The sequence below is a fragment of the Zea mays genome, chromosome 4 (assembly GCF_902167145.1).
Source record: "Zea mays cultivar B73 chromosome 4, Zm-B73-REFERENCE-NAM-5.0, whole genome shotgun sequence".
Taxonomy (NCBI): Eukaryota; Viridiplantae; Streptophyta; class Magnoliopsida; order Poales; family Poaceae; genus Zea; species Zea mays.
In genome coordinates this window covers 98,428,471-98,452,522 of record NC_050099.1, presented here as the reverse complement: position 1 = coordinate 98,452,522, position 24,052 = coordinate 98,428,471, and the positions used below count along the sequence as shown (strand labels likewise).

General features: G+C 42.5%; 1 protein-coding gene and 1 pseudogene across 1 annotated transcript; one reads left to right on the top strand and one right to left on the bottom strand.

Annotated features, from left to right (window-relative positions):
* Positions 1–14,353: 14,353 nt before the first annotated feature.
* LOC103655417 (uncharacterized) lies at positions 14,354–16,590 on the bottom strand (annotated as a pseudogene).
* Positions 16,591–22,697: 6,107 nt separating this feature from the next.
* LOC103653538 (uncharacterized) lies at positions 22,698–23,683 on the top strand. Its single transcript, XM_008680418.2, has one exon. It carries the CDS (start codon positions 22,761–22,763, stop codon positions 23,217–23,219), a length of 459 nt encoding a protein of 152 aa, XP_008678640.1. The 5' UTR covers positions 22,698–22,760; the 3' UTR covers positions 23,220–23,683.
* Positions 23,684–24,052: the final 369 nt, after the last annotated feature.

Genomic DNA, 24,052 nt, shown 5'->3' with positions numbered 1-24,052 from the left:
TCTAAGTCAAACACACATGTTGAAGTATAAAGAGAGTCATTCCAAAAGAGATTGATCAAAGATTTCAACAACTCCCCCTATTTCCCATAATCAATACTTCTCCCCATAAGAAGCCAACTTTTGACAAGAGAGACAATAAAAGCTTTTGACACAACAAAAACTCTATTCTACTATTTTCAAAATCTCTCAAGTGGTAGCTGATCCATTTATCGCTTTGGCCTTTATTTTCTCCCCCTTTGGCATCAAGCACCAAAACGGGATCAATCTTGGCCTGTTAACCCCATTGCCTCACCAAAGTCTTCAATTAAGAGCAAATGGCAATAAGATTTCATGAGATGAACTTGGAATTAGTTACCCTCTCATCGGAGTGCAGTGGAAGTCTTTCATGGTCCAAGTCCACCTTTTCCCTTTCAATCCTCCTTCGAGACTAAATTATCAAACTCAAGCACATGGTTAGTCTCAAAGGGTCAAGTTGTAACACATCTCCCCCTACACATGTGCATCACTTTGCAACGGACTTGTGAGGTCCAGGGAGTGTTTGTACAACTTGAGCACCATAATAAGCAACATAATGCAAAAAGGAACATGATCAAGAGCATAACTACATGTATGCTACAATTCAATCCAGGTTCCGCGAATCTAAGACATTTAGCTCACTACGCAACCTGCAAAAGGTCTTCTCATCTAGAGGCTTAGTGAAGATATCGGCTAGCTGGTTCTCGGTGCTAACATCAAACACTTCGATATCTCCCTTTTGCTGGTGGTCTCTCAAAAAGTGATGCCGGATGTCTATGTGCTTTGTGCGGCTGTGTTCAACAGGATTTTCCGCCATGCGGATAGCACTCTCATTATCACATAGGAGTGGGACTTTGCTCAGATTGTAGCCAAAGTCCCTGAGGGTTTGCCTCATCCAAAGTAGTTGCGCGCAACACTGACCTGCGGCAACGTACTCGGCCTCAGCGGTGGATAGGGCAACGGATGTTTGTTTCTTAGAGTTCCATGACACCAGGGACCTTCCTAAGAATTGGCACGTCCCCGATGTACTCTTCCTATCGACCTTACATCCAGCATAGTCGGAGTCTGAGTATCCAACTAAGTCAAAGGTAGACCCTTTTGGATACCAGAGCCCGAAGCAAGGCGTAGCAACCAAATATCTAAGAATTCGCTTCACCGCCACTAAGTGACACTCCTTAGGATCGGATTGAAATCTAGCACACATGCACACGCTAAGCATAATATCCGGTCTACTAGCACATAAGTAAAGCAAAGAACCTATCATTGACCGGTATGCTTTTTGATCAACGGACTTACCTCCTTTGTTGAGGTCGGTGTGTCCGTCGGTCCCCATTGGCGTCTTTGCGGGCTTGGCGTCCTTCATCCCAAACCGCTTTAGCAGATCTTGCGTGTACTTCGTTTGGGAGATGAAGGTGCCTTCCTTGAGTTGCTTCACTTGGAACCCAAGGAAGTAGTTCAACTCGCCCATCATCGACATCTCGAATTTCTGCGTCATCACCCTGCTAAACTCTTCACAAGACTTTTGGTTAGTAGAACCAAATATTATGTCATCGACATAAATTTGGCACACAAACAAATCACCATCACATGTCTTTGTAAAAAGAGTTGGATCGGCTTTCCCAACCTTGAAAGCATTAGCAATTAAAAAGTCTCTAAGGCATTCATACCATGCTCTTGGGGCTTGCTTAAGTCCATAGAGCGCCTTAGAGAGCTTACACACATGGTCGGGGTACCGTTCATCCTCGAAGCCAGGGGGTTGCTCCACGTACACCTCCTCCTTGATTGGCCCGTTGAGGAAAGCGCTCTTCACATCCATTTGAAACAACCTGAAAGAATGGTGAGCGGCATATGCTAGCAAGATTCGAATTGACTCTAGCCTAGCCACAGGAGCAAAGGTCTCCTCGAAATCCAAACCTGCGACTTGGGCATAACCTTTTGCCACAAGTCGAGCCTTGTTCCTCGTCACCACCCCGTGCTCGTCCTGTTTGTTGCGGAACACCCACTTGGTTCCCACAACATTTTGCTTCGGACGAGGCACCAGTGTCCAAACTTCATTGCGCTTGAAGTTGTTTAACTCCTCTTGCATGGCCAACACCCAGTCTGGATCTAGCAAGGCCTCTTCTACCCTGAAAGGCTCAATAGAAGAGACAAAGGAGTAATGCTCACAAAAATTAACTAATCGAGATCGAGTAGTTACTCCCTTGCTAATGTCACCCAGAATTTGGTCGACGGGATGATCCCTTTGAATCATCGCTCGAACTTGGGTTGGAGGTGCCGGTTGCACTTCTTCCTCCATCACTTGATTATCTTGTGCTCCCCCTTGATCAAGCGCCTCCACTTGAGGTACCTGTTCGTCATCTTTGGTTGGGGGATGCACCATAGTTGAGGAAGAAGGTTGATCTCGTTCATCTTGTTCCTGTGGCCGTACTTCTCCAATCGCCATGGTCCGTATAGCGGCCGTCGGAACATCTTCTTCATCTACATCATCACAATCAACAACTTGCTCTCTTGGAGAGCCATTAGTCTCATCAAATACAACGTCGCTAGAGACTTCAACCAAACCCGATGATTTGTTGAAGACTCTATACGCCTTTGTATTTGAGTCATAACCTAACAAAAAACCTTCTACAGCTTTGGGAGCAAACTTAGAATTTCTACCTTTCTTCACTAGAATGTAGCACTTGCTCCCAAATACACGAAAGTAAGATACATTGGGTTTGTTACCGGTTAGAAGCTCATACGACGTCTTCTTGAGGAGGCGATGAAGGTAGACCCTGTTGATGGCGTGGCACGCCGTGTTCACGGCTTCCGTCCAAAAGCACTCGGGGGTCTTGAACTCTCCTAGCATCGTCCTCGCCATGTCGATGAGCGTCCTGTTCTTCCTTTCTACCACACCATTTTGCTGTGGTGTGTAGGGAGCGGAGAACTCGTGCTTGATCCCTTCCTCTTCAAGGAACTCCTCCACTTGAAGGTTCTTGAACTCGGACCCGTTGTCGCTTCTTATCTTTTTCACTTTGAGCTCAAACTCATTTTGAGCTCTCCTGAGGAAGCGTTTGAGGGTCCCTTGGGTTTCAGACTTATCCTGCAAAAAGAACACCCAAGTGAAGCGGGAAAAATCATCAACAATAACTAAACCATACTTACTTCCCCCTATGCTTAGATAGGCGACGGGTCCGAAGAGGTCCATATGCAGCAGCTCCAGGGGTCTTGAAGTGGTCATCACATTCTTGCTGTGATGCGCTCCTCCCACCTGTTTCCCTGCTTGACAAGCTGCACAAGGTCTATCTTTTTCGAATTGAACATTGGTTAGACCTATCACGTGTTCTCCCTTTAGAAGCTTGTGAAGGTTCTTCATCCCCACATGTGCTAAGCGGCGATGCCACAGCCAGCCCATGCAAGTCTTAGCCATTAAGCATGCATCTAGACCGGCCTCTTCTTTTGCAAAATCAACTAAATAAAGTTTGCCGTCTAATACACCCTTAAAAGCTAGTGAACCATCACTTCTTCTAAAGACAGACACATCTATATTTGTAAACAGACAGTTATATCCCATATTGCACAATTGACTAACAGATAGTAAATTATATCCTAGTGACTCTACTAGAAACACATTAGAGATAGAGTGCTCATTAGAAATTGCAATTTTACCTAACCCTTTTACCTTGCCTTGATTCCCATCACCGAATATGATTGAATCTTGGGAATCCTTATTCTTGACGTAGGAGGTGAACATCTTCTTCTCCCCCGTCATATGGTTTGTGCATCCGCTATCAATAATCCAGCTTGAACCCCCGGATGCATAAACCTGCAAGGCAAATTTAGGCTTGGGTCTTAGGTACCCAACTCATGTTGGGTCCTACAAGGTTAGTGCAAATATCCTTAGGGACCCAAATGCAAGTTTTGTCTCCCTTGCATTTTGCCCCTAACTTCCTAGCAACAATTTTCTTATCCTTTCTACAAATAGCAAAGGAAGCATTTAAAGCATAATAAATTGTGGAAGGTTCATTTGCTATTTTCCTAGGAGCATGAATAACATTCCTTCTAGGCACATGATGAATAGCATTTCTTTTAGGAACAACATTTCTCCTAGTAACATTTCTATCATACACATAAGAGGAACTAGGAGCAAACATGGTATGAGAATCATAAACATATGAATCATAAGCATCATGACTTACATTTCTAGTTTGTCTTCTATCATGATACAAAAATGCATGGTTCCTTTTAGCACTAGTAGCCATAGGGGCCTTCCCTTTCTCCTTGGCGGGAATGGGGGCCTTATGGCTTGTTAAGTTCTTAGCTTCTCTCTTGAAGCCAAGTCCATCCTTAATTGAGGGGTGTCTACCAATTGTGTAGGCATCCCTTGCAAATTTTAGCTTATTGAAATCATTCTTGCTAGTCTTAAGTTGAGCATTAAGACTAGCCAGTTCATCATTAAGCTTGGAAATTGAAACTAGGTGTTCACTACAAGCATTAATGTCAAAGTCTTTACACCTAGTACAAATTTCAACATGTTCTACACAAGAATTGGATTTGTTTGCTACTTCTAATTTAGCATTTAAATCATTGTTGACACCTTTCAAAGTAGAAATGGTTTCATGACAAGTAGATAGTTCAAAAGAAAGCATTTCATTTCTTTTAACTTCTAAAGTATAGGATTTTTGTGCCTCAACAAATTTATCATGCTCTTCATACAACAAATCCTCTTGCTTTTCTAAAAGTATATTCTTTTCATTCAAGGCATCAATTAATTCATTAATTTTGTCTATCTTAGATCTATCTAAGCCCTTGAACAAACATGAATAATCTACTTCATCCTCATCACTAGATTCGTCCTCACTTGAAGAAGCATAGGTAGAGTTGCGAGTACATACCTTCTTCTCTCTTGCCATAAGGCATGTGTGACGCTCGTTGGGGAAGAGGGTTGATTTGTTGAAGGCGGTGGCGGCGAGTCCTTCATTGTCGGAGTCGGACGAGGAGCAATCCGAGTCCCACTCCTTGCCTAGATGCGCCTCGCCCTTTGCCTTCTTGTAATGCTTCTTCTTTTCCCTCTTGTTCCCCTTTTCCTGGTCACTATCATTATCAGGACAGTTAGCAATAAAATGACCAAGCTTACCGCATTTGAAGCATGATCGCTTCCCCTTGGTCTTAGTCTTGCTCGGCTGTCCATTGCGACCCCTTAGCACCGTCTTGAATCTCTTGATAATGAGGGCCATTTCTTCTTCATTAAGACCGGCCGCCTCAATTTGCGCCACCTTGCTGGGTAGCGCCTCCTTGTTCCCTGTGGCTTTGAGAGCAAAAGGTTGCGGCTCGTTGATCGGTCCATTCAAGGCGTCGTCCACATACCTTGCCTCCTTGATCATCATTCGCCCGCTGACGAATTTTCCTAGTACTTCTTCGGGCGACATCTTGGTGTACCTGGGATTCTCACGAATATTATTCACCAAATGAGGATCAAGAACGGTAAAGGACCTGAGCATTAGTCGGACGACGTCGTGGTCCGTCCATCGCGTGCTTCCGTAGCTCCTTATTTTGTTGACAAGGGTCTTGAGCCGGTTGTATGTTTGAGTTGGCTCCTCGCCCCTTATCATCGCGAACCGTCCAAGCTCGCCCTCCACCAACTCCATTTTGGTGAGCAAGGTAGCGTCATTTCCCTCATGAGAGATCTTGAGGGTATCCCAGATTTGCTTGGCGTTATCCAAGCCACTCACTTTATTATATTCATCCCTGCACAATGAGGCTAGAAGAACAGTAGTAGCTTGTGCATTCTTATGGATTTGCTCATTAATGAATATAGGACTATCTGAACTATTAAAGTGCATTCCACTATCTACAATCTCCCATATGCTAGGATGGAGAGAGAATAGGTGACTACGCATTTTGTGGCTCCAAAATCCGTAGTCCTCTCCATCAAAGTGTGGGGGCTTGCCGAGTGGAATGGAAAGCAAATGTGAATTTGAACTATGCGGAATACGAGAGTAGTCAAAAGAAAAGTTAGAATTAACCGGTTTCCTTTGTTTGTCGTAGTCGTCGTCCTTTTGGGAAGAAGAGGACTCATCGCTGTCGTAGTAGACGATCTCTTTGATGCGTCTTGTCTTCTTCTTCTTCCCATCTCTTCGCTTGTGGCCCGAGCCCGAGTCATTGGACTTGTCATCCCTTGGCTCGTTGACGAAGGACTCCTTCTCCTTGTCGTTGATCACAATTCCCTTCCCCTTAGGATCCATCTCTTCGGGCGGTTAGTCCCTTTCTTGAAGAGAACGGCTCCGATACCAATTGAGAGCACCTAGAGGGGGGGGTGAATAGGTGATCCTGTAAAAACTTAAACTTATAGCCACAAAACTTGATTAGGTGTTAGCACAGTTTATGCCAAGTGGCTAGAGAGGAGTCAAAACACAATAACCACAAGAATCCAATCACAGAGATGACACAGTGGTTATCCCGTGGTTCGGCCAAGTACAAAACTTGCCTACTCCACGTTGTGGCGTCCCAACGGACGAGAGTTGCACTCAACTCCTCTCAAGTGATCCAATGATCAACTTGAATACCACGGTGTTCTTGCTTTTCTTTTCTCAATCCCGTTTGCGAGGAATCTCCACAACTTGGAGCCTCTCGCCCTTACAAAAGATGTTCACAGAGAATCACAGAGCAAGGGAGGGATTAGCAACTCACACACGACACAAAGATCACAGCGAATACGCACACACAAGACCCAGACTTGAGCTCAAAAGACTAGCACACTAGAACGGAGCTCAAATCACTAGAATGTCGAACAAGTGCGCGAGATTGATGTGTGAGTGATCAAGAGTGCTCAAGGAATGCTTGGTATACTCCTCCATGCGCCTAGGGGTCCCTTTTATAGCCCCAAGGCAGCTAGGAGCCGTTGGGAACAAATCTGGAAGGCCATCTTTGCCTTCTGTCTCGTGGCGCACCGGACAGTCCGGTGCACACCGGACACTGTCCGGTGCCCGATTTGTTTCCATAGAAAGCGAAGCCGACCGTTGCCGACCGTTGCAGATCTGGCGCACCGGACAGTCCGGTGCACACCGGACAGTCCGGTGCTCCCTTCCGACCGTTGGCTCGGCCACGTGTCGCGCGCCGATCGCGCGGCCGACCGTTGGCCCGGCCGACCGTTGGCTCACCGGACAGTCCAGTGAATTTTAGCCGAAGTCGCCGGAGAAAAACCCGAGAGCGGCCTCTTCGGCCGAGGCAGCCTGGCGCACCGGACACTGTCCGGTGCACCACCGGACACTGTCCGGTGCACCACCGGACAGTCCGGTGCCCCAGACCGAAGCAGCCCCTTGGCTGTACACAGCCAAGTCTTCTCTTCTCTTCTTCTATCTGTTTCTAACACTTAGACAAATATATTAGTACACAAAACCAATGTACTAAGGCTTAGAAACATACCTTAACTTGTGATTTGCACTTTGATCATCCTTGGGCATATTTTCACATTTAAGCACTTGTGTTTGCACTCAATCACCAAAATACTTAGAAATGGCCCAAAGGCACATTTCCCTTTCAGTATGCCTTCTGATATAAAGGTCCCGGGCCTGACACACTAACTTCTAGTTTGTCTCAAAACAATTTGGCTATCTATTCTCAAATTCTATCCATAGTTGTTGATGGCAATGCATCGGCCCTCAGGACGTGGGGCTCATGTGGTTGGGTGCTATTATGTTGGTTTTCTGCACAAGAATGATCAAATGTGGCATCAGTATAGATCCTGGGGGCTTGCCGATGTCATATGCTATTGTAGTGTATGGTGGTGTAAACCCATCCAACTCCCTAAATGCCAAAAAGTATTTGACCCCATCCGTGGGTTGAGGAAATGCTTCAATCTTGGTGCGCCGAAGGTGGAGGAGGATAGTGCTGCTAAGGTGTGGGGAGTGATCATGTATTACATGCACTGGGTAGATTTGAGAATTAATGCTACACCATATAGTCTGGTCTAGGCAACGAGATAGTCCATTGTGACACCAGATAGTTCGCCCTAAGATACCAGACAGTTTGGTCTAGTGTCGGATTGTCTGGGGTTGTAACTGAATTATCTGGTTGCCATGGTCTGTAGCTCCGATCTATCATGCAATGAAGGTGGGGCAGCGACTGTCCTGAGTATGAGTTCATCGGTATACCCAAAAGGGAAATGTGCTAAATAACCATTACTACCTGTTTTGGTGATTAAGTGTATAACATACCAACACGGACTAACTAGTTCGATATGACTATGAGCACAGGTTCCCTTGAAGGAAATTTGAAGACACTAAGTCCTAAAGAGCTAAATTGGTGGTTGGAAAGTGCAACCTTGGGTAAAATGGTAAAACCATGAGGTTTGAGTGCTTAAACATGTTGCATATGCCTAATACTATGTGTTTAGCACTTTTGTTTGAACTCTAACTCTATTCTGTGAGAAAAGTGCTTTTAGGACTTAGTTTGAGCCAAAATGCAAAGCCTGGTGAAAGACCAAGTAAAAGGTGAGCTTTCTACACTTAGTAAATTGTATTATTTGCTAATTATGTTTGTATAAGGTGCAGGGAAGCTCCCAAGAAATAGCCAAAAAGAATTGAACAATATACGCTCAAAATAGCCTAAGTTGGGCTGTTCTGGGCCTCACTGGATCGGGTCCACAGAGGCCCTGGACTTTTGCGCAGGGCGACCTGGCGCACCGAACCGGGTCCATGTGCACCAGACCACTAATACAGTCGAACTTCAAAGTCTTGGGAATTTAATTATAAAATTCACCAGACTGTCTACAGTAACCGGTCCGGTGGTGCACCAGACCGTCGTCAACGACTCTCTCCCTCGGTCGCACGCTAGCCAACGACTAGCTAACGTGGCACCCAGTCCAGAGGTGCACCGGACAACGTCTGGTGTCAGCCAGCTCTGAAAAGGCACCGGCCAGATGTGGGGGGTTAGATTGTTCCCGGTCCGATACCCACGTAGACAACTGGTTTTTGGCATCTTTTAGAAGGAAGGGGCAACGACTACGGGGCCTTTTGGGGCTATAAAAGGACCCTTAGGACACACTCCTTTAGAACCCCAAGCATACTAAGAGCTATACTTCACTCTGACACTTTGCCACAACACGTTCTAGCGATTCTAATGGCATCTGAGCAGAAGTTTGAGCTATTCTTGTAACTTTGGGTGTTTTGCGTTGTTGTATTCTTGTTCTTGTGTTGTGTTGTTGGTTTTGGTTCTTGTGTGTGCACTCTCTCCCCTCTCTTATGCTAAGTTGCAACTCTTGTCTTGTGTATAACTGCAAAAGACTCCAATTTGTGGACATTCCTTGCAAGAGAGATATAAGTGATATAAGGAAGAACGTGGCACTCAAGTTTGATCTTTGGATCACTTGAGAGTGGTTGAGTGCAACACTTGTCCGTTGGGAGACAACAACATGGAGAAGGCAAGCATTTTAGGCTTAGCCGAACCACAGGAAAAATCATCGTGTCTTGCGTGCTTATTTGTTTGTGATTTTTTTCTCTTCCTTAGTTCTCTAAATTCAATTAAAATATTGCTCTTAGTCTATTTTATATCTTGAAAGAGCAATCAAGTGAAGATAACTTTTTATCTTCTTCTCTCTAGAACTTCTTTAAGTTTTGTGATAACTCATAACTTTAGACCAAGTTTGTGTTTTAAGTTGTTTTTTGCAAGATCGTCTATTCACCCACTTTAGGTGCTCTCAATACCATATAATGGCTGGGCCTATGGGGGGCTCAATTTTAGCCAATGGGATAGGCACAGATGTCTCGGTGCTAGCCTCACACGAAGGGAAACTAGGAACAAAAGATTTGTCATATGTACATGTGAGTTTTTTAATGACTCTTCCATCGCCCAATGTATTATTCTAATTGATCACTCCACATATCTATATATTTTCTAAGGGGTTGACTATCATGAGATTTACATAAATTGGTAGTCTAAAGCGAAGGTAGGAGAGACACGAGCTTGATCTCCCCTTGCTTCATAATCTTCCGATGGCGATCCACCGTGAAGTGTGACATGAACTTTTCCTTTGTCTCCTCATGAACCTACGCGTGTTGGTGTTGCGCTTCCTCCTCTCGTAGGCTCATGATATCTTCAAATTATCGCTGCTCATCGGCCAACAAACTCTTAAGAGTCGCCCTAAGAATGTTGCCCTGGAAGACATTGGTGTGATCCTTGGAACCAGATATCGCGGTCGATCTTATTAGGTCTAAAACTTCAATGTCTAACGGAATCGCCAAAAATTATGTTGTCACCATTGTTGGCCAAATACTATTGGTCCCCAGTGCTAGCACGCGTTGTGTAGCACCTTGGGGACTCTCTACTGCACGCTAGACTGTCCGGCTCTGGTGGGTGGACCATACGCAGCTAGGAGCTGGACTATCCATAGCCAATAGAGAGGCTTGGGAATAACCTAGATCCTGCCTCCCGGGGGATCCTGCCAAAAAGGATCGATTTTAGGGTTGTTTTAGAGTCGACATGCCACCCAAAGTGTCTCAAGATGACGTAGAGCTGAAAATAAGTAAAGGTGTTGGAAAAACTATAATTAGAAAATAAAAATAATGAAAAAATAATGTAAATTTGGTTTGTAAATCGATTGTTCGTCTTCCAATCACATGTAACCCTTTATATCTATATCTATACTATACTTAAAGCACCAGTTTCAACGGTCGTCACGCGTCATCTTTTTACATATAACCCCTCACAACTATTTCAAATTAATCCGCTGCACGCCTATAGATTGCCAAACGATGGCCCGGCACGGGCTAAACGCCCGCGAGCCACAACTCTAGCCCAGACACACCATGTCAGCCTGATGACTATGTCGGACTAGCCCATTAGCCCGTCGGCCCATTTGATTAAATCAGCGTAAAATGTTAAAAAACGGTGCAGGAGGTGGGGTTTGAACCCATGTCCTGATGGAAGAAGGGCAAGAGACACTGGGTGAAGTTATCTAACTAGTAGAACATCATGCTCAAATATTTTTAATACTGAATATAAATTGTATATATGTATATACATTTTTTTGTAAAATAAAAAAATATAATCATGTTGGGCTAGGCCAGCACTACGGGCCGAGGCTACAACCCAAACACGGCACGACGTTCTTGGCTCTTGCAAGCATTATGTCGTTTCTGAGACCACATTGACGCAATGGACTCCATGGTGTTTGAGGTTGCTGAATTGGATGGAACAATAATAATTTGTCACATTAACAGTAAAATGAAAGGTTATTTTTGATTTTAAACGTTAGTAATTGCTACGAAGTAGCATAATTTATATGGAGCACATCCAGTTTTTATTGATGCCTGACTTTAGCAATCACTCCATGTTTTGATCTATCCTTTTTATAAGTTTGAGTTCATGTGACTTATTTTAGAAACTTGAGCTCACAAACTTTCTCTTATCTGGTCTCTGTATGGTGGAATTATATCATTTTATAATCTTTGTTCGTTTAATCAGTAGTTGTAAATTCTCTTCTAATCGCTCACTTCATTGGTCGTGTTGTACCAAGACATATTGCATGGAGTAAACAATAACATTAGTTAGCCAAATCAAAAAATATTATACGGAGAGCGGAAACAATCAATAAAAATTCTTGAATTTTTTTGGTGGATAGTTTACGTGGGTATTGTTGTAAGTCGTCGCAACGCATGGGTAACCGACTAGTTTATAGTAAAGTAGGTCTGAACCCCTTTCTAAGCAGACTACTACCAAATTAGATGGCCCGTCACATATAGTACACTAGTCGGTTGCCCGTGCATTGCGACGGCTTACAACAATACCCACTTAAACTATCTATTAAAAAATTTCAAGATTTTTTATTGATTGTCTCCGCTCTCTGTATAATATTTTTTGATTTAGCTAACTGATGTTATTGTTTACTTCATGCAATATGTCTTGGTACAACATGGACAATGAAGTGAGGAATTAGATGAGAGTTCACAACGATTGACTGAACAAATAGAGATTATAAAATAGAGATTATGATATGATATAATTCCACCATAGAGAGACCAAATAAGAGAAAGTTTGTGAGCTCAAGTTTTTAAAATAAGTCACATAAAGTCAAACTTATAAAAAAGGATAGGTCAAAATATAGAGTGATTGCTAAAGTCAGGCATAAATAAAAACTGGATGCGCTTCATATAAATTATGCTACTTCATAGCAATTACTAACGTTTAAAACCAACAAATAACCTTTTATTTTACTGTTAGTGTGACAATCATTGTTGCTCCATCCAATTCAGCAACGTCAAACATTATAGAGTCCATTGCGCTAATGTGGTCTCCAAAACGATATAATGCTTGCAAGAGCCAAGAACATCGTGCCGTGCTTGGATTGTAGCGCCTTGGCCCGTAGTGCTGGCCCGACCCGACACGATTGTATTTTTTATTTTACAAAAAAACGTATATACTTATATATAATTTATATTCAATATTAAAAACATTTGAGCATGATGTTCTACTGGTTAGACAGCTTCACCTAGTGTCTCTTGCCCTTTTTCCATCAGGGCATGGGTTCGAACCCTACCTCATACACCGTTTTTTAACATTTTACGCTAATTTAATCAAATGGGCCGACGGTCTAACGGGCTGGCCCGACACAGTCAGCACGTCGGCATGACGTGACTGAGCCAGAGTTGTGGCCCGCGGGCGTCTGGCCCATACCGGGCCGCCGTTTGGCTATCTATAGGCGTGCAACGGATTAATTTGGAATAGCTGTGAGGGGTTATTTATAAAAAGATGACGCGTGAGGACCGTTGAAAATAGGCCATGCATTTGAGCTCCGAACGTAATCCGACCATCCGGGTGGCGTCCAAATAAAAGAAAATCCTTGACATTAGGTGATGCAAAAGTGTGTGTGTATATATATATATATATACTAGGTGAGTGCCCGTGCGTTGCAACGGAAACACATTGTTAGCATATGGTGATATGAAGAGATTGTAAGATGACTCAGTCCATGGTGAGGCATCTTGGTGAATCTTAGTGATTCCTTTGATATCAGTCTAGACATTGGAGTACTGGACTGGTGCACTATAGTTGTGGTGTTACTTTACTATCTTACTATCTAAAGATCCCAGCAAAAATCCAAGCAGAAAACAGCAACACGTGTGAGATGATGTGATGTGCGTGTTCCAGTAGTTTTCTAACTTGCGAGACTAACTCATATCCTACTAATGGTGCATGAATTCAAGATCCTTTTCCTCCATGTTGCCACCCTGCAAACGGCACAAGAAAACTTAGTTCACCAATAGTGGTGAAGATTTAAGAACCTCTAGATCTCCAACAACGTTCTTGTTTCCTTCCTTGATTAACCATTCACCTGAACACCACCACCACAAGTGGTATTTCAGTACAGGGACGTGACCAAGGCGTTGGCCTCAGAAATCTAATAAAACAAAACTACCTCTAGATTTCAAGCTCAGTTCGTACTCTACCCTCTACGTGTTGTAAACTCTGACTACGAACGCCTGCCAAAAGAAACCAAGAGATTGCTTCAGCAAATATGGTCATAATTTAATAAGGGAAAAATCCAGAGACAATAGAGACTATTCCTTACTTCTGGCTTAAATACAACCTAACAAAAAAAACAGTAAAGCTAAAGCAACAGAACTCAATCCTGTTTTACATTGAGCCAATACAACAAACAGCCAAACAGGTGGATGGCACACAGGCATCACATGACATGAGCACAGGAGCGTTTGGGACTCACCAGAAAGACCACCCTAGCGGCGCCCACCTCCGGTTGTGCCTGGAGGCCGCCGTAGAATTGGTACTGGCTAGCGCCACCGCCTCCTCCCATCAGAGATCGACAGACGAGGTGCAAAAGCAAATAACACACGACGAGACCGTGACAGGGGAACGTACCTGGGTGAGCTCCTGTGCGAGTTAAACAGGCTATCATAACTTCACTATATGTCCATCAGGCATTTCAATTTGCAACAAAAACATAATATTAGAAACTATGGTGCCTTTTCTACCCTATTTAGACTTTTATGAACCTCTAATGATTTCAAGCTCACTACAAGCTCTGCTTTCAGCAATGATTTACAAATGGCAAGCTTCGACATGGTATATATTGCAAGCTGAAGTGTGATTTGATTAGAGTGAGCTTCCTGTTGGTGGTTTCTATATCCTTCTAGAACATAATGGAAACAGAATAGAATGACCTATAGGATGTCAATGACAGTTTAACTCAACCAAATGATTAGTTATGAAACAAAAAGGTCTGACCAATCAGGATGATGGAAGTGACAAATAGAACCATATTTGCAGACGTAAAAGTGCAAAAGAAAAAATGATAGATCCCTCCAAACTTATGTGCCGCTAGTGTAATGGACAAGTGGTCACAATTCACAAAGACTAAAGGTAATAAAAGAGGCCTACCTTTTGAGGTAAAAATCAGCAAAAGCAAGAAACTAAACTACAACTACAAGTGTGAGGTCAGAAGCAAGGCACGTTCTCCGTTCTCATGGCCATGTTGCAGGTCGAGTAGATTGATGCGGCGGCGGCTTGCACCGCCCACTCGCTCTCAGAAATATCTGGGTTCTTCAGTTTCCTGTTGACATATTTCAGTTAGACACTTGCTCAAGCATTGAGTGGAATGGATAAAGCAAGGAAAGGCAAACCATTTTTTGGTCAAAATGTCATGATGAACTAACCATAGCTCAGCCACAGGTCCTAGTAGAGGAGCTTCACTGCTCATGTGTTTGAGGCCTTTATCACAATTCGATTGCATTTCTTGCACTTGCTTCAACCGGTTCTCCTGCAACAAGTATTAGGCAATCAGGTACTCCGGTGATTCATGTATATACTCTATGAGCATATACATTTTACAAGTAGTATGAATAGGGCTATGTACCAACACAAACAATGACAAATGACATAGTCCTTTCCTACAACACAAACTAATCCAACCGGCAAACTCACCACCTGTTTCCCTTCCTCCTGAAGTGCTCGGTCCATCTAGACAAACAGAGACCTCCATCGTGCCAAATGCGCTTCTGGAACTGCTTTTTCAGTACATCCAGCATCACAAGTATTTGTAATGGATGATTCATTTTCTTGGTTAGATGCAAATTCTGTCGATATTAGGTAAGGCAATTCTGTATGAAGAGCATTTCTGACTCTCTTCCTGCTGCGCTTTAAAGCTTCAAGAAAAACAAACAAATGTGTTAAGTACAATGCATGGGTACAACATTCACATTTACATCAGATTTTAGAATTATACCAGCGTGGCGCCCCCTGATGTCCTGATGCAGTAATTCCAACCACTGAGAAGCAACAGTGGCCGCTGATCATCAGAATAGCAAGAAAAAGTATTGAGACAGATATTTCCATAAGTAGTACCCAATGCAAATTTAGACAGAATGGTTTATTAAATAAGCAAGGAAGGATACCTTTTAATGATAGTACAGTCATGTAATCATGATTAGTTGCTGGATCATCAGCTGATGTACTGCAGGCCCTGTCTGAAGACATAGTGACTGCTGATGAGAGTTGCAGTTTGAGCCTATCGCCATCCTGTGCAAGGAACTGTGATGTGGTAGGCAGTGCTTGGTGAAACACCGCATTATTGTCTTTCATCAACATATGGCACTTCTTAAAACCAATACCATATTTCTCATCCTGAAAACCCTCACTGGTTTCTTATCAAAGAAGTGCCCAGATGGTTTCTCTACCCTTCTGGAACACAATGGAAACCGAACAAAATGGCCTATAGGATGTGAATGATCATTTAACTCAAACAAATTAATAGTTATGAAACAAAAAGACCTGACCGATCATGATGATTGAAGCGACAAATAGAGATGAGCAATCTACTTCACCCTGCAATATGGGAGAAAATGTGTTGAGCAATACAAGGTATTTGGGTACAGTGAATGTTGTAGTACTAAATTAAAGCGATCTGTGAAGATACAGTAGTAGGCATACTTTTGTAGATAGATTTCACTGACATAATTTGCAGTAAACATAGGAAATATTTTTAACTTTACATTCTGCATATATTTTGCAAAAAAATTATTGATAAGGTTTCCAAATAAAAGATGTGGATAAAACATAAATTTACTGTATCTAGTGTTCTAGCACATAAAAAAAGATTACTGAAATTTACTACTCTAGCTAAACAACCACTTGGTAAATATATATTGGTCTTATAGGAAGCTCCTTTGCATTATGTGCCTCGTCTAGGGCACTTGGTGCATTTGTCTTTGCTGGAACAGAGTCATCTGCTCCACCAATGTGCGTTGTTGCATCGGTTGTTGCTGCATGTATGGTTTCATTTGTAATCAAAGGTGGTGTCTTAATATCTTTTGGTTTTGGATGATTGAACTTACAAATGGCACCAAATTTACATTTGCATGTTTTTGCATAGAATCGAAATACAGGACATTCAAGAAATGAAGGGCCTCACTGGTAAGATAGCGCTATCAGCGATTAGTGACTGCCGCATTTCAGCAAAGCACAACAATTGAGACTCTTGAAGGTTAGAAAAACAGACAAATAATTTGCAACTCACCTGCTTATTTGAGTGGAAAAGAAATATTAGCGAGATGCATCATGAAAGGTTAATAACTTACCTGACATGGTATAAATAGAACCATCTGGGCACTTCTTTGATAAGAAGTCAAGTATCTTTCAGCTTGGTTAGCAGTTACACGATGGAAAATTGACAACATCAACAAGATTAGCTTTCTCCAGCCTCTGTCAAATGCCATGAACTATGAATACCAGATGACTAACTGGAACCTATTGAGGAGCATTTGTAGAATCTATTATCACTTCCATTAAGCTTCAAGCCCTTCCTCCAATATGACAATAAGTCCTTCCTCCAATATGACAATATGACAATAAGCACCATTAACAGAGGAGCACCATTGGTATCCCTACCAACATTATTATTATAGTTAAAAATGCAGGGCCACTGTTTATCCTAGCAGAATCTTGAACGGCAATTCAATGTGATGGACCGAAGACAGTTGTAAGCATAGAGTAACTACAAAATACACTTTATCATGTCCAAAGAAGAAGCTCCATATGTCTAATCAACATCAAAACTTTGAAGCAAATAACATACTATCTCAGAACCCTGCATATCAAAAATAAGTCACTGATTTGATATTCTAAGGATAATTGTACTTGTTTTTCTCTCAAAACGATATATTGTATGAAATTAAATAGACCTAAATTTCATTCTCAACATTTCCGATTAAGAGGAGCTCTCGGGAAAATTGTACTTGTGTGCTAGCGAACATTCCACAAAACTCACATTGAAGCTCCCTAAAGTTGGACCCTCAAGCAATCATTTTCTCTTGCGTCACTAAGGGCAGGACAACTGATGTTAGGTATGTACCCTGCAATGAGTATATGTGTCTGAGGTGTAAAGAAACAGTTAATAGAACATTCCCTAGAGAATCCAAGCAACAACATTACCTGCCCAACCCAAATGATCAATGCAATAAAACCAAGGTAGAGTGAAGCTGGCACCAATGCGTACCTGAAATTATGTCATCTAAGTTAACATCGCATGGAAGGATTCACGTTGAATGTACTTTAACTTTCTTTATCATTTCAAACAACTGAAACACCCACCAGCTTAGGACGTGTATCAGCTAGGATCAAAGGTTATCCAAATACAAACAACTTGTGCATATAAAAAAACAAGAAAACCATATCTTTTCATGAGGGGACAACTATATCTTTTTCAGAACGAACCGGTTCAGAAATTCAAGGTCCATACACTATTATTTCTACCACCACCACTGATTTAACTCATGTCAATCGATTAAAATATAGTCCAAAAATGTATTAGGGCAATATTTCTTGTATTTTGTATATAATCCGGACTTATATGACTCGTGCTTCTATAATTAGAACCATCTATGTCAAATGATGATATTGTGAACATGTTGGCTAGTTATTTATTATAACCTAATCGCTTACCAACTAATTTAATAACCGGTGCAATTGGATTACCTCTGTTCGTACAGGAGTACTGAAGAGCCCAGAACATTCTATGGTGACCTGCGAGCACGGGCCAAACATGTGAGACAAAAGAATAAACAACCTTGGCCAAACAATTCAGTCATGAGAACTAACATCTTCATCAACTCCTAGAACATTCACGGCCAAACCCACACACCATGACGTCCCACCCCTCCCCTCGTACTCAGTGATATATATCGCCGCCTCCCCTCGCGAAAGCACTCGTAGAGACGACGATAAAGCGAGAAATCGAGGGGAGAGAACTGCAAATGCTTAAATGAAGTTGTACTTACCCTGTACCCTACTCTCCATTCTCACCGAAAGGGTTGAAGTTCTCCATGTTATCCTGTTCAAAAAACAAAATAGTTCAAACAACCTGGAAGCCAAAAATGTACTCCTATGAGTAGCTAACACAACGATTTATGTCATAGTTTTCAAGATACTTGTCCTTTCGATATCCTATGCAAACATGCAATAGAATTATTAGATCGATGCCTGCTGAATAGCTATTGGCAGAAGGCCAGTTTAGCATCTCTCGACCATCAACATCTGCTTTCTCCTTACCTAAGAACTTATCCACCAAAATGTTGTATGTTCATTGCTAATTTTGTTTGGTGGTGGAAACATTAGGCCCTTTTCTAATCTCAAGTCAAACTAACAAGCAAGAAAAAAAAGAGATTCAGTGGTCTGCTACCGGGTTTAATTATTAAGACGTGATTTCATCAAAATAGAACGAAAGGAAGAAGCGATCCTGCCACACACCTGCCACTCCTGCAGGCCCTGGACGCTCTCTGGGTTGAGCTTCTTGACGGCGATCTGAAGTATACAATCTATGGTTCTTGCAAGGAATAGAGCACGAAAAGCTCATTCACATAAAACAAGAAAGCCCAATATGGTAGACTCCAGTCCAGTACCTGTGGTAGTCATTGTAATCAAACATGCTTAAATTTGATACAGGGGAAATCTTGTGAGGAATTATGAATATAGTTATTATAGACAAACAAGTAACTGTAATTATTAGCCATGTGAATGAAAAAACAAACAAACATATTGGAGGAGTAACCGCAAATGGAGAACAGCTTCAAGGAATAATTCTAGACTATCCAAAACAAAATAGCAACAAACATTAACTATTTGAAAAGGATCCTATTTGCATCATGAAACAATTTCTCAGGTCCCAGGAAATAGGAATAGCTTAACAAATAATAATGAGACTGAAAATAACAACCAATGTTCTAAATAAACATACGTGCTGGACTGGGATGCATGGAGTATATATAATTTGAGAGAAAAGAGTACAGCTCACGAGAAGCCCTTCTTGCTGAATAATGTCTTTCCAGTGTTGTTTCTGAATGCTACATCTATTTGTTGATTGAGGATTGTGGTTATCTAACTGTAAAGTTTGTGCAATTTTTTGTTGTGGATTCGTTTTAAATCTGATATATCATTTCATTTTGGATTGGTTCAGACAATAAGATGTCAAATCTGCATTAAATAGTCTGTGCTCATCATCATTGTCCACTACGACTGCTGACTGCTCAAGGAAAAATGAGCATACAACACTGCCTAACTATCAAGAAAACTGGATCCAACCAAACATGAAAATCACAGACCTAGCTGTTGTGAAACTCAAATTGAGAATTTGATTTCTCCACTCTTGGCATCGACAACAGAATCCCAGAACAACACTTTCTTCTTCTGAGCAGCAGCCTTATGCTGAGCCTCAAGCTCAAGCTGCTTGATCATGCCAGGGTGAGCTGCCTCGATGGCACCACGGAACTTGTTGTACAGATTCACTCTATCCTCAGTCCCGGAGACAAGCTCACTTGCAGTGGGCTTCTTGAGCAAATTTCCCGTAGATATTTTGTAGGAAAAGAAAGAGGCAACACATCATACATAAGCTAAATATTTTGAGCAAACAGACCAAAAATTCTCAAATCAGTTGCATAGTGCTGAAAAACGGTCAAGCAATAGCTCAAAATTATTTGAGAATTCTCTATCCATGGCTCCATACCAAACTCGAGAGAAAAACTCCTATGCACTTCCAAAATAACCAGGATAGGTACCATCAGATGACCAGATAACATCGAGTTCAAAGAACAGAACAAATTGTAGTGCACAACAAGCAGATAAGAAGGCTAACTGGACAAACTTGGCTCAATTGTGAATGCACGGATTGAACTCGTTACAAAGAGAACTTACCTTCATCATTCTTCCTTATCTCACTTAGCCCATAAAACCTGCATTAAATAGGCTGCTTGACATTTAATATTTCAATGTTGTCAGGACTATATTGTATAGGACCTTGAAGGAGCTGACCATGTGCCAGACCTTGATCATAGCCATGTTGCCGAGTTGAAGATATTAGGACTATATTAAACATAGTTGCATATAACATCAGGTACACAATTTTGCTCTCATTTTTATAAAATAAATACGTACCAAAGGTCTCAAACAACAATACTCAATTTGAATGGCACACACTTCGGAGAATATGATATTATGATGACATCAAACTTATCAAATATCTATAAAAATAAATTTAATATTTATGAGGCATAATAAATATCAACAACTAAAACAGGAAATATTTTTTTATAATATAGATGCTAGTTGGTTTGCTGTACGTGTTCTTCATTTCTATAATCATCAGGTATGTTTTGAGTTATCTTAACTTTTGAGATTGAAAATAACTAATTCTGAAACCTTATTTTCACTCTGAGCCTAAGAGAATAATTTATCCTCAGTTAATCAACACTTTATGACACTATAAGACCGAGAAGTTAGATAAACAGAACTGCACTTATAATAATACAATATAGTCTTAAGTTATTGCATACACAATATAGCTGAAAATGCATCCTTACACCTAAGTGGTCAAACTCAAGCATGCTAAACTCCATTATCAGAGGCCGATTGTTTGGAGCACCATGGAGTAGAGGGCTTATCTGGATTGGTAGTTTGTGTGAACTGGAGACATTTTTCCTCAACATTTTGGGGCCCTCATTTTGGAGAGAAGAGTAGGTAACTTAGTACTCGTACTTGCTTATCTCATCACCAGACGAGCAAAAGTGTGGATCTCTTACCGGGAGGGGGCATCACAAATGGCTCCGACTGCTCCACAGCGATGCCTTGTGGTCGTGGCTGTGTTGTCCAGCACGGCTCTATGGGCTAGATAGTACCAGATCCGCGCAGAGTCGGGGGAGCAGGGAGGGGAGGGAAGGGCCGGAGGAACAAACCATGGGCTCACCTGTTCCTCCCGAAACCCCAAAAAATCCCAAGAAAGCAAAAGTGTGGATCTCTTAACGAGAGAAGTTAGATAAACAGAGCAGGGAGGGGAGGGAACGGAGGAGAATGATGCTTACCAGCTCCAAGATGTTGACGTGGTACTCCAAGGAAGCATAGTGCTTCTTCTATTTCTTCCCCTCGCCAGTGCTCTTGACCGGTTCCCCTACTACTACGGGCACCACCTCCATGTTCTCCTCCTTGCAGGAATCCTCCGCATGCGGCGCACCTCCTCGAGCTCCTCATCCTCGCTCCCTAGGTCGCGGCGGCGCTTGGGCCATCCTCGGTGGCGGTGGGTCTTCGTCTCAACCTCCTACTCGCGTGTCGCGCGCGAGTCACGTAAGTGGAGCGCGGGGGTGGGGGAGGGGGAGTCCGCTGACTCGGGGGAGGATTTCGTGGGGAGAGCGGTTGTCCGATAGTGGGCCTAGGTCTAGGCCACAAAAAGCAGATGGGACTCCCAGCACGTGTGTACTTCGTATTTGGAAGCTAAACTTAGTACCACATCGACCACTAAATTGCGCACACACCTGTTTATAAGTTCCAGTGTGGAACAACTTGTGTAGTCTTGGTTGGTCATGGTTGTCACCCCACACAACTAGCTTTTTTGGCGTTGGTGCACAGGTGTGGGAATGAGAATGGAGAAGATGCCATGGTTGTGGGACCCACCTGTCCCAATTGTCAAACGACGACAAGACAGGATGGGAATGGGAAATGTTATGGGTGTTGGACGGCCACCTGTCAGACAACAGTGTGTGTGGGTGGGAATGAGAAATGCCACGACCAGGACATCGGAATGGGAATGGCAGAATCAGGAATGACAGTCTACCCTTGCCGCCTTAATAAGTAGTAAAGATATATAATAATAATAATAATAATAATAATAATAATAATAATAATAATAATAATAATAATAATAATAATAATAATAATAATAATAATAATAATAAGAGTTTTAAAATAAAGATGATGACAACATGCTTAGGTAATGCAAAATTATATTATAATAAAAAATAATACAATAAGAATAAACATAAAGCTGATGACAATAGGTTTATAATGATGTACTAACTTCGTTCTCGAATATTTATCATCTGTTAGTTCATAACGCGACAAATAATAATGGAGAGAGTATTTTTTTAAAAAGTCTAGCACCTTAGACCAACCGGGCTATCTTATTAGATGGACCATCTTATTAGCTGTATCTATAATTTTATTCCGAATGCTTATAGTAAGTTAAAACCAATAATAATTTGCAAAGCCATACTTCCGACGTGATTCTTGATCACCCGTATCGTGTGTGCGCGTGCGAGGAAAAGCAACCGCACACCAAAAACACGATCGTCGCGGCATCATACGCCACGCTCAATCTTAAGCCCCCTTGTTCCTGTATATAAACCCTCCAACAACACGTAACAGGCCCACAGCCTCCCCAGCATCAGTGAAGCTCGCTCACCGTCATTCGACGACGCCCTCCCGCACACACGACCATGGCCGCGGCGATGACCGGCAGTGCTCGCGCCAGCACCGGCTCCTTGCTCGTGCTTCTCTTCGTCGCGCTGGCCGGCGCGGCCGCCGGGGCGAGTGCCACCGTTGCCTTCAGCAGCGGCGACAGCAACGCGGCGGCGCTGCTGACGACGCCAGCATCGGCGTCCCCGGGGCAGCTGAACGGCATCATCCAGTGCCTTATGGGCTGCTTCACGCAGGTGTTCGGCTGTTCGTTCGGATGCATGGGCAAGCAGGGCGCTGACCTGCCGCTCTGCATCATCAGCTGCGACCAGAAGAGCGTCGTGTGCATGGTCAGCTGCGGCCTTGCGCCGTCACCGCCATCACCGTCGCCGCCCACGCCCAAACCACCAGCACCCAAGCCGCCCACGCCCAAGCCGCCCGGCCCGCCCTACACCCCGCCGTACGCCGCCGCTGCCGTCACCGGACGCACATCTGCCTGAATATGTCGACATGTGCCTGCCAGCTCTCAACCGATCCATCGTACCAGTACGTAGTAATGTACCTCCATAATATGAGCAAATATATATATATATATATATATATATATATATATATATATATATATATATATATATATATATATATATATACACGTATATTTATTTATAACCATTAAGAAAAAACATACTAATCTCATGCTATACCTTATTATTAACCCGGTCCATTCGACTGCTCCAATGCGTTACTCGCGTTATTAGTATATATGTTCTGTGAAGCAGGCCAAATTATGTCAAATGAGTAGCTAGTACATGTACGTAATATGATCGTCAGTGTATTTATTTTGATCTTTCAGTATGATGAATGCACTTTGCTCTTTTTATCCAAAATGTAATGCTATTTGTAATTAAGTATGTAACGCAAGAACCATTATGCTATTTATGCTGGAGGCCGGAATATTTCCTTATTCTTTTCTATCTAAAAAAACATTACACTATTTATGCAACCGTGAATGCATCGCTCATTCGCCCTCTGTCTCCCTGAACTTACAATATTCTTCTTTAAAGAAGGTTAACTGTATAAACGCGGACGAATACATTTCTTCAATATCCTCCTCCCATATCCCATACGTTAAAAAAATGAATCACCTCACTTCCATCGCTGAAAGAAAAATAGTCTACAGGGAAGTAGAACCAAAGCATGTATGGCCACCGTCCTGGGCCCGGGCCCCTTTGCTGTCATCTTTAAGACATGTTTGAAACACCTAGAAATAATTGTTAGCCAGCTAACAAATTATTAGTTGGATTGGATCAGCTAATAAACTAATTGTAAGTTG